We start from the raw sequence: 12,244 nt of genomic DNA, 5'->3' as shown, positions 1-12,244 counted from the left end.
GTGCACTCTTAAGGGACCTTCTACAACACGGTGGTTGCATCAGCCATTTTCTATGGAGTGGTCTGTTGGAGCAGCAGCATCTCAGCGGCGGAGGGGAAGAGACTTGACAAGCTGGTCAGGAAGGCCAGCTCTGTCCTGGGTTTCCCGCTCAACTCAGTGCAGGTGGTGGGAGAGAGGAGGATGATGGCAAAGAGTTAACATCGCTGCTGGACAACGACCTCCCACCACATGCAGGACACTGTCACTGCACTGAGTAGCTCCTTCAGTGACAGACTCCTTCACCCCAAGTGTGTGAAGAAGAGATATCGGAGGTGCTTCCTTCCCGCTGCTGTGAGACTGCACAACCAGCACTGCTCGCAGCAGACCAGTCAACAGTAGCAGTAACAGTTAAGGAATACACAGAAAACTGATGATAATTTATCCTTGTCTTTACTTTTATTTATAATGAATGATCTTTGCTATCCACTTTGCTGAGTAACACTGTAAAATCCCCCGGTGTGGCACGAATAAAGGAATATTATTATTATTATTATTATTATTATTATTATTATTATTATTATTATTATTATTATTATTATTATTATTATTATTATTATTATTATTATTATTATTATTGTTGTTGTTGTTGTTGTTGTTGTTGTTGTTGTTATTATTATTAAATAAGCAATTAAAACATACAATCATGCAAAACCCACAGTAAGATCAAAATGTGCGGTTATACAGAATGCTTTATGTTTAGCGTTTTTTTAATTCACTGCAACAATTTGTTAAAATGCAAGTGGCGTCAACCATTTTTACAAATGTTATTAGATATTTTCCTAACGTAGGAAGTGTTCATGAATTTAAATGCATTTCTGTGACCCCAAATTTAGCATTGATTATTTTATTATCTAGTGTATCTTTACTAAATCTAAATGATTTGTGCTTAAAATTTTGTCTCTGAAGTATTCTGGGAAATGTAATTAATGCATTTTGTGAAAATAGCCAGAACATCCAAATAATCTAATATATTTATAGAACTGTCACAATTTCCTGAAAAATTGTAAAAAAGAGATTAAAGAAAATGTTGACTATTTTACAGGACATTCAATTAGGTCTTGGTGTAGAAATGTATAGACATATCAATCAGGGGGGAAAAAACTATTATGCCACTTCAAATTTGAATTTGTCCCAAGAATTTAAACTTGCAAGTGAGGAGTTGTATGAAATAAGTCTCATTTATGCAGAGACTATTTCCCAAGTGGTTCAGCATGTTGTTGAATTATGTAACTTAGCAATGTTCCAAGCTCAGTATCCACTCAGTATTGAAGAGGAGTATTCATACAGAAAGATGCCTGTGGAAACCAAGTGCACCCAAATTTGAGCAAAATAATCAGTGTGTTCCTGTCATTTCTTTTCTCAAATGCTGCTGTTGAAAGGGTTTTCAGCCAACTCAAACTGATAAAGAATGACCACGGAACAAATCTAAAACAAGAGAGCTTGCTTGGACTGCTATTAACAAAACTAAACATTTCAGAAGGTCAACAGCACCTGGAGCACATTTGGATCCTTGCAAGGACATGCTCAAACTACATGCCAGGATGCAGGCTAATGCAGGTAATAGACCAAAGACAATAGACAATAGGTGCAGGAGGAGGCCATTCGGCCCTTCGAGCCAGCACTGCCATTCAATGTGATCATGGCTGATCATTCTCAATCAGTACCCAGTTCCTGCCTTCTCCCCATACCCCCTGACTCTGCTATCCTTAAGAGCTCTATCTAGCTCTCTCTTGAATGTATTCAGATAATTGGCCTCCACTGCCTTCTGAGGCAGAGAATTCCACAGGTTCACAACTCTCTGACTGAAAAAGTTTTTCCTCATCTCAGTTCTAACTGGCCTACCCCTTATTCTTAAACTGTGGCCCCTTGCTCTGGACTCCCCCAACATTGGGAACATGTTTCCTGCCTCTAACGTGTCCAACCCCTTAATAATCTTATACGTTTCGATAAGATCTCCTCTCATCCTTCTAAATTCCAGTGTAAATAAGCCTAGTCACTCCAGTCTTTCAACATATGACAGTCCCGCCATTCCGGGAATTAACCTAGTAAACCTACACTGCATGCCCTCAATAGCAAGAATATCCTTCCTCAAATTTGGAGACCAAAACTGCACACAGTACTCCAGGTGCGGTCTCACTAGGGCCCTGTACAACTGCAGAAGGACCTCTTTGCTCCTATACTCAACTCCTCTTGTTATGAAGGCCAACATTCCATTGGCTTTCCTCACTGCCTGCTGTACCTGCATGCTTCCTTTCTGTGACTGATGCACTAGGACACCCAGATCTCATTGTTCGTCCCCTTTTCCTAACTTGACACCATTCAGATAATACTCTGCCTTCCTCTTCTTACCACCAAAGTGGATAACCTCACACTTATCCACATTAAACTGCACCTGCCATGCATCCGCCCACTCACACAACCTGTCCAAGTCACCCTGCAACCTCATAGCATCTTCCTGACAGTTCACACTACCACCCAGCTTTGTATCATCTGCAAATTTGCTAATGGTACCTTTAATCCCTTCATCCAAGTCATTAATGTATATTGTAAATAGCTGCGGTCCCAGCACCGAGCCTTGCGGTACCCCACTAGTCACTGCCTGCCATTCTGAAAGGGACCCATTTATCCCGACTCTTTGCTTTCTGTCTGTCAACCAATTTTCTATCCATGTCAGTACCCTACCTCCAATACTATGTGCTCTAATTTTGCCGACTAATCTCTTATGTGGAACCTTGTCAAAGGCTTTCTGAAAGTCAAGGTACACCACATCCACCGGCTCTCCCCTGTCAATTTTCCTAGTTACATCCTCAAAGAATTCCAGAAGATTAGTCAAGCATGATTTCCCCTGATGCAGAGGCAGCTGAATAATGCAGAGGCAGCTGAACTTCGCTGGAAATTCATGGCAAGTAAATTGGTAAGTTATGAAATGTATTATTTTTTCAATTCATCTTTCATACAATCCAAAGTTAATTTCCCAGTACATATACTGTACAGTAGCTGCATGTTGCATAAAGTGTCTGAAGACCAGTAAAGAGACTGAAGTGTACATAGTCAATGACCCTTGTTGTATTGAAGGTATTTATTCACAAAGTGCTGGAGTAACTCAGCAGGTCAGGCAGCATCTCAGGAGAGAAGGAATGGGTGACGTTTCGGGTCGAGACCCTTGTTGGATTGAGTTCTTTGTGACACTGTATTCCAGGCACACACTGCACATCATATACGTGCGCAGTGCATAGTGTGTTGCATAACACTACAAGTAACAGAAGCAGGTGATTACATAGATCTGTTTTGCCTTGTTCTTCTTTGTGTTGTTAACGTGTGCCAGCGAAAGAAAAACACCAACAAACATGCAGGAAGCATTTTTTAGTTAACACCATCAAATTCCAGGAAACTTGGGATTCTATTTAAGGAATTTATATTTATTTATATATATATATATTTTTAGGTGTGGAAGCACTGCCGGAACTATGAGCAAACAACTCCAGTGGCGGTGTTTTTATGGTCAATCCTAACCCCCAGTTTGATTCATTTTCGCCCCATCACCTGGGCGCGGGTCACGTGGCCGGCTGCAATCAGCGCCAGGTGAGCAAGTCAGCCTGTCCCGGGCCCGGATAAATAGCGCGCGCCCTCCCGCTGCTTCCACTCACAGCGGGTTCACGCTCTGCCTCTACTCACAGCTGGTTCACGCTCTGCCTCTTGCAAACGGGGACGATGCAACAGCACAAGACGGTCACCGCCCGGGCGGGCGACCTCTGGACCATGGCGCACGTACTGCTGACATTTGGGTGAGTTTTTGCAATGCGCAGGAGACAGGGTTTGGGAGCAGCCCCGGGGTTTGCCGTCCAGCTGATGGGCGCTCGTTTGTTTTACAGATTAGTTTTGGTCGCTGCAGCTCCTGACAGCGGGATGCAAAGTGCGCCTGCAGGTCAGTGTCCGGGTGACGAGGGCGGGAGGGAGGGAGGGAGGGTAGGCGCCGGGTCAGTCCGCTTAACACTCCAGTGTTTTGTACGTCTCCTACAGGCTTTGTGAAGACTGAATGCCGGGACAGTGAATTTTGGGTCGGACTAGACAAGCACTTTCTCGCTGGGAAACAGTGGCAGATTAACGTCGTCGGTGAGTTTTCCGCTAACTGGAGCCACGCTTTCACTCAGCGCTACTCCGTTCTTGCAACACAAACTGTGCAAGCTAGCTCGTGATCCATCTCCACCGTCTGCCGGCTCCTTACCTTAACCTGTAGTTAGTGCCATTTTATTGTCATTGTGTAGTTAATCTGGAGTTTAACGTTTTCACTTGTATTTAATGCAAAATGTTGTTCGGGCAGCAGAGAAGTGCTGTTGGAGTGCATTTGGCTTGGAAAACCTTTCAGTAATGCGGGTTCGATTCTAACCTCTAGTGTTGTCTGTGTGAAGTTTGTCGTTTTCTCCGGTTTCTTCGTTTCAACGCGCCCACCAAATGGAGGTGATTAAACTAATTGGCTGGTTTAAATTGTCTACAGTGTGGAGAAGTGGCGGAACGGTCAATGAGGGTACTCTTTGCCATGGAGCAAGTTATTTGGCCTATCTAGTTAGTCTACGATAACTCAAACAATTGCCTTCGCCATGTAATCTTCTAGCCCGATAGGATAGGTCGCAGGGAAATAAATTGGTTGGGGGGGGGGGACGTGTTGGACAATGAGGTTAAGACGAGATTACACTTCTCGTCTATGAAGGACTAAATGACCACTTGGTTGTAAGGAAACGAGGAATACAAATATATTATGAAACACTAAAAATGAAGTCTTGACGTGCTTGAGGTCGTTTGCTGCCAGTAGAAATGGATCGGTTATTAATTTTTGAAAACTTGGTATTTTTTAGGAAAATAATTCTGAATAATGTGTTGACCAATAATATTAACTGACTATGATGGGGGTGGGATGAAGTGGGCAGAGGGCGCACAATCAGCAGATGTCTTATTGCAAAGGAAGTGCTTCACTGTACCTCAGTACAAATGGTGATAAACTAGACTATTGGAATAGATCAATGAATTGTATATAACGCTGAGCCAGCCAAACACTTTGGTATTAATGTGAGATAACTGAGAAGGGGTTAGATTCCATATCACACAGCCTGGAAACAGCCCCTTTGATCCATACCCCTCCAACCTATGCCCATTTGAACTGTTTCTCATGGGGAACTATTGCTCTAAGGTTTGACTAATGGACTTTGCATCCTGTGGGTATTTGTGCAGTAATGCTGTCTTGCATGCCTGTTTCTCCCATTCCACCAAATGGACATGTTGTGGACAACATGGAGGTGAGTTTAGATCCAATACATGCTTTGTGTATGATTCACTAGTATTACTTTATTTGGTTCATCTATATTTTTCAACTCTCAGGCATTGAGCCTGGTTTTATAGACAATTGGAGCAAATCACATTAGTGATGGAAAATTGAGGTTTTCCTTGGGTGTTTTTTAAATCCTGCAAATTGTTTACTAACGTGAATGGCCCAAACTTAATCTAGTTACTTTTGCTTTCAGATCAATCGGGTTATATCTTTGCTGTTACTCCAAGATTTGCATCACAGTGTGGTTACACAATAGCAGTAAATCACTGGCATGTTGAGTTCCGTGCTTCTGTCCTCAGCTGTGGTGTGCAAATTCTGGTAAGTAGCTCCTGGTATGATTAAACTTGCAGAAACCAATGAAATGTCTTCCTACAAATGTAGGTGGTGAGATGCAAATCTCAAGGTTTCATCTTCAATAACGAGACACTAATTGCTAATGAAGATAGTTGATTAGAGACCATTATCGAGGCCGAAAGAAACTAGAGAAATGATTCTTGTTATAACCTAAATAGCCATCTACATTCATCACTTTTATTGGTATTCTCTTGGAATTGAAGAAACTGGGAATGGTGCTACATGCTACCTGTAATTTGACTTCAGCTGTCACAGGATGAGGATGAAAATGCAAAGTGCAAAATTGAGGTGGAAGGGGAAGAATTAACATTCTATGGGAATAGAGAATCGTTTCCATTGTTTTAGTCCTGTGTGCTTCATGTTGCTGTATCCAAATGTTATGCAGGATGACCTTTTAAACATGCAACCTATTCTGGTGCAACTTGCACACTTCTATTTTGTTTTTGCAGAATGATAAGCAGTTCAATATCTCAATACAAATACAAGTGTCTGAAATTGGCACAGGAGCTTCAACATATATTGAAACCTTATCTTGTATATACTCATTTGCTGGAAGGGAAATTTTTTGTGAAGAAAATTACATGCAGGTAATTTGTCCAGACTAACAAATAGTCAAAAATGATTATTGAAAATATACTAACTCTGTGTTGCTATTGCTTGTGCACAGGTTTCTGTACAAAGAAATATACCAACCATTGAGGAGGATTACGCTCAAGATGCTGAAGATTGGGCTTTGGCATTTCCAGAAGTAGGTTTCTCCCATGACTGCCTTGGAAATATTGGAATGAAATCTATTAGTCTACAGTTTGCATCTACATGATTTGCATAAAATAAAATCTGCACTTTGACCTTCTACATTGTTCTAGAATCTACAGGCACTTGCACCTGTGGATTTCAGCACTACCAAATAAAATGCAAGGAGCATCTCTGGTTTTAAGTTTGAACAACTGCCATTCCATAGAAAATGCACCCTAGGGTATAATTTTCAAAGAAATGCAAATGATGTTAAAACTTCATTTTCAGGCACGTGTTAAATTTAAAATTCAAATCTACTTTCAATCGGAAGCGTCACCATTTTCTTGACGAAGCATGCAAAGGTCATTAGGAGCACCAAATCTTAAAACCAAGCTTGTTTCCTGTAGCGCACACAATTTGCTTTTGCCTAGATCTATTACACTTCTGTTGGCACTCAATTTTCTTTTTTGTATTGGACATTCCAGCTATTTTTGTCCAAGTTAGTTTGAATCTTGATCTCAACTTGGATCCAGACACTTGCATTTACAAGGGAGCCACCACTGACATTGGCTAGTACTAATCTTTTTATATGAGCAAATTGATCAATTCTTTGGTCTTTATCATCTATCATCAGGTGGTTAATGCACAAAGTGGAATATGGCAAGTGATATTTCACACTTTAAGTGGCAAAAGGAGGATGTCTGTGAAAGAAGTACACCAGTTAGACTATGGAATCAACACCACTGAATCTCGTATTTTGTTCCGTGCTCCATATCATACAAAAGAAGCTGAAGTAGTCATGGTGAGTTTACTAATACTTGCAACTGGCATGCTTAGTGGATTGGATGGAGGGTAATGCACCATCTCTTTCTATAATTTTTCATATGAATTTTGATTGTCTTCCTTTTCCATTTAGGTCCATGGTATCCCCTTATCTGTAATCAGATCAACTAGCTTCTATAGGCAAAATTGGATGATTCTACTAATTGATACTGCAATGGCTTGTCCTCTAGGTAAGGAATGAATAGCACATTGCTACTCTGCATTCTCCCACCATAATGTTTTGGGTTGTGCAAAACTGATATTGGAAATGGTGAGCAGATGCCTTGGTTAATATGTATATTTTTGCATATGGCATTAAATCATTATGTACCAATGAGCCCTTTTCTCAGTCCAAAGGCAATCTTGTCAATGGTAAATTCTGAAATTAAACTGGCATGCTGGTCAAGTAACATTTGGAGAGACTCATCGCTGTGGGTGTTGCTTTAAGTATTTCATTGTTTTATTAGTTTTCTAAGGATTACCTTCTGAACAACACCTTTTTGTAAGATTTCTGGTTTTGATTATTTTTCAGAGGTAATTTACTGCCATGGAATCCATTTGTCATGTCTTTTTCCTTCCTAGATGGCATTTCATTTGTAGATAATCTAATCATTTGGACACTGCCAAGAATATTTGTGCCAATTGTGACCAGTGCAGTTCCTCGCAACGTCTCAATGGGAGTAAATGGTATTAAACTGGATCCAGAAACAATGGCAGAAAGAAATTATTCTTTGGATAAAAATGACACTGCTCTTGCTATAAAGGTTCCAATTGGAGCACAGGATGGATATTACAAGGTTGGTTGAATTTGGCTGTTTTCTGAAGTGCATATCCAGAAGTATCGTAGGAGCTTTGGCCAATAAAGTACATTTCAATGTGAGTCATTTCAAGATTAATGCAAGTTTGATTTCTTGAGCACCATTGCAAAATTTTATCCTGAAACAAACGGGTTGGGTAAATAAACTGCATGACAGCAAGCCAACCAATTATGTTATCTTGGATACTCTATGTCCAAGATGTCTTTTGATTCAAAGCAATATGTGAATTAGTATGCTGATGTCTGTGCACATTCTTGGATTCTCCAAGGGATAACTATCATTTGAAGGCCCAAACCAATGTGCATAATTTCTGCATCCTGTTTTGGCTATGAACTAAATGTATTAAGAAGAATTGGTGCTGCTTTCTCATCTGTGTACTCACTACTAAATTCAGTTGCTAGATTGCAAAGTAGCTGAAAATGCAAATAAATGCTGCTTCAACCGGTAATTGGAAAAGATGGCCAATTAATGGCTGGGATGTTTTGGTGGATTGAGCTTGGAAACGGCTTAATTCTAATATTTGAACTATTATCTTTCAGAGCCATGTGGTAGGTGGTCAGTATGGCATCAAGTATAGCATTAATCTATTTTTGGAACATACGTGGAAAGATGAAACCTGGGATCAGAATAAAATGAATGTGATACATCCAGCCACCACTCCCTTTATTCCTAAGCCTCCAGTTCTCACTGATGGTAGGTATCGTGGTGAAATGATTTGTTAACATCTACATGGGAGAAAGTGAGGTATTCAAGCTTGGAGGGTGGATGATGCTTGCACTTAATGTTGTGGATGAATAACCTGTCCCTTTTATCACATCTTATCCAGTTGATTAGTGACTAGATTAAAATTCTACATCTGTGGTGTGATATCTATAAATATGGCAAGCATCCAGAATCTAAGTGCAGATTGGGGCCTGAAGGCTCCAAAGGTGTATATATCAATTGGTGAAATTATTTGACCATGTCTCCAATTCTACTTTTCTCATTCAGATACTGAGGTTGAACAATGGCTATTCAATGTATCATTGGGCAATTTTCTTCCTGATGTGAAACTGCACAAACTCACTCTGGGTTCTCAGTCTTTTTCTGTGGATGAATCAAACCAGTTATTTGATATTTACAATGCAACTGCCCCAAATGAGACAACCCTTACTAGAATCTTTGTTCTTGAAGTTCCAATGGAATCTCCAGTCGTTGATAGGAAGGTAAGTACAGTTAATAAAAAGACCTTTAATTGCATTAATGTACATAGGAAACTTCCACAGCTCCTTGAAAGTAGCAAGCCAGAAGATTGGTAAAAGCATATTCTATGCTTACCATGGGTCAGACTATTGAGTAAAAGAGTTGGCAACTTGTGAGACAGCTGTCTAGGATTTTAGTTGGGCTGTATTCAAGTAATATGTACAGTTCTGGTTGCCCATTACAAGAAGATAGAGGGTATAGAGAAATTTGTCAGAATACTGCCTGGATTAAAGGCCATTAGCTATAAGGAGTTTGGGTGGATTTTGATTGTTTTCTCTGGAATACCAGGGGCTGAGGGAGTCTTGAATGGGGCATACATAGGCAATGCAGAACCATTTTCTCGGGGTAGAAATGTCAAAGACCAAGCCAGAGGCATAACTGGAAGAGTTGTATAGAGTAGGTTTTTAATGATGGGTGCCTGGAACATGCTACTGTGGGAGATGGAGAAAGTAGATAGAATAGAAGTTGGAGGCTTTAAGATGTGCACATGGATGTGCAGGCAAATGAGATTAGTTTAGCTTGGCATCTTGTTCAGTACACTGGGCTTAAGGGTCTGTTCCTGTGCAGTATTTGTGTTCTATGGAAGACTAAAATGTTCCCATATAGACTGACTAGTTACTAAGTTTCTGCATTGTGATCTTTTAGTATATAGGAGATGGTGTTGAACAATATACCCTTGACATCATCTACACCTTGGCTGTGATGCCAGAGGATGAAATATTCACCCATGTTGCTCAATTAATATACAAGCACAAAATAGGTGAGTTTTGACTTCTTGTATATGAGATGATTCTCCTGACTGTGATTAAGAAACTCTTTCCTCCTCCAGTACTTCCAGTGGCAAGTGGCTTTTGTGACCAAGAAAATGTGACATTACTGATTACACATGGAACCTTGGATCGGTATTGGATCCCTTTCATTGGAAACATGCAACTCTCTCTACACTCTGAACATGATGGGTATATCATGAGGGAGAATGGTACTCATTTAACAATCACTGTTCCACCTGATTCACCTGAAGTTGTCCATGAGGTATGTTGTTTTGACAAATGGTATCTGGCAATTATTAGAATGGATTCAAAATTAATTAATTGCTATTTCATTACAGGCAATTGACCACAAAGACCTTCGAAGCAGATTTGACTTCCAACTCAGGGATAATAAAACCTTGGAGGTGCTGATGAACTTTTCTCTTTCCTGCAGCTTTCCTACTGCTGACTTCATAAGTAAGCTTTTGGCTTTCCCTCAAATAATAGCTGCATTGCATCATTGTCTTGGTGATGACTTTTCTTCCCTTTTCAGGATGCTTCCCAAATGGCTGGATTGTGATTACTGCTGTGAAACTTGGAAGACAGTTGAGAATGGATACTAGCAAAATCATGCTGAAAGACCGCACTTGCAAGCCAAAGGAAAGCAAGTTCCAAGCAGTCTTTGAATTTTCTGTGGATTCCTGTGGAACAACCAGAAGGGTAAACAATGGGTGTCTGAATGGCATGTGGAGTCTGCAGGAAGTCCTGGACAACCATTTAATATCTGAACATTTTTTTCTTTCTTAGTTTGAGAAAGATTACATTATCTATGAGAATGAAGTAGTGTACATGGGTGCCAAATCAACTAAGGAGCCAACATTTCAGTAAGAATGATTTAAATGGGTTTGCCTTATTCCATGTGTATGAATAAATGATACATAATTTCTTCTCCTAGACTTGCAATATCTTGTCGTTACCCCATAAATGATTCTCTGCATCTTCAGTTTGAACACCAAATTAATCCTCTGCCAGTTGTTGTACCTGGGTTTGGCCCCATCATCTTGGATATGCAACTCGCCAAAGGTAAAACTCCTTGGTTTATTTTCAGTCTTTATAATGACCTGATTTTCAATAGTGATCAGTGGGATTTATGACTCCCGCCCCCCCCCTCCCCCCCAGCCCAACTTAATTTTGGATACCTACCCACATTTTCCTTTGAATTTGCAGATGAATCCTATGCAACCTTGTACAAGGAAGATGAGTATCCAGTAATGAAGTATCTGGCTGTCCCCCTCTACTTTGAAGTGCAACTGTTGCACAATGAAGATCCACAAATTGAGTTGTTCTTGCAATCCTGCTGGGCAACTGCCTCACCAGAAAGAGACAGTATTCCACAGTGGCCCATCATTGTCCAAAGGCAAGTGTGACCATTTCTGATGATGGGTAGTTGGTAATGAATAATTAGCAGGAACTAATTTATTTTATTTACAGCTGTGAATATGAAGCTGATCTGAAAGTGACCATCTTCCATCATGTTGTGAGGAATGAGAGGGTGAGGTATCCTAGCCATGTGAAAAGATTTGAAGTGAAGATGTTTGCTTTCACCTTGGGAGATCTTGATGCCTTGTTGGGAGAGGTGAGAATTGCTATCCACATTATGCTCCAACCCAGTGTGCTGTGTCTCACTAATATTTTCCTCCCTCAGGTGTACTTTCATTGCAGTGTAGTCTTGTGCAAGAAGGACCCAATTAACGAGTTACTCTGTCCTGGTAAATGTATGCCAAGAAAACAGCGAATGGGTAAGTTAACAATATCGCAAGGTGGTTTGTGGCTTGTGGTTTGGTGCTGATCATGGTGTAATTGCAGGTCGGAGTGCAGATGGAGTGCACCATTTGGAGGGATCTGTATCGTCAGGAGCAGTGCTCATAGCAACATTTCCAAATGTGGAGCATGATATGAGAGGTGAGGTAGCATTCTTGCACTATTACAAGGTAACATAATTTTCTAAATTGTAATTGTTAATTTTCACCTAACCCACAGATGCCCAAATGGAATCTTATTCCTGGCCAGTGCTGCTGATTGGAGGTGCAACAATTATTGTTGGTTCAATTGTACTTGGAATTGTTGGTCATGCATGTGAAAAAAGTAGTGACTCTGATTAA

General features: G+C 40.5%; 1 protein-coding gene across 1 annotated transcript; it reads left to right on the top strand.

Moving 5' to 3' along the window:
* Window positions 1-3,702: 3,702 nt before the first annotated feature.
* On the top strand, window positions 3,703-12,244 carry LOC144593909 (uncharacterized). The gene is given in 20 exon segments (XM_078400041.1): window positions 3,703-3,824; window positions 3,912-3,964; window positions 4,060-4,152; window positions 5,556-5,680; window positions 6,166-6,303; window positions 6,384-6,464; window positions 7,086-7,253; window positions 7,368-7,464; window positions 7,856-8,070; window positions 8,631-8,784; window positions 9,082-9,296; window positions 9,979-10,365; window positions 10,442-10,559; window positions 10,636-10,802; window positions 10,890-10,966; window positions 11,038-11,165; window positions 11,310-11,499; window positions 11,574-11,881; window positions 11,949-12,044; window positions 12,123-12,244. Coding segments are annotated over 20 exon segments (3,006 nt in total). The 5' UTR covers window positions 3,703-3,750.

The sequence above is a fragment of the Rhinoraja longicauda genome, chromosome 5 (genome assembly GCF_053455715.1).
Source record: "Rhinoraja longicauda isolate Sanriku21f chromosome 5, sRhiLon1.1, whole genome shotgun sequence".
Taxonomy (NCBI): Eukaryota; Metazoa; Chordata; class Chondrichthyes; order Rajiformes; family Arhynchobatidae; genus Rhinoraja; species Rhinoraja longicauda.
This window is presented reverse-complemented; position numbering and strand designations above follow the sequence as displayed.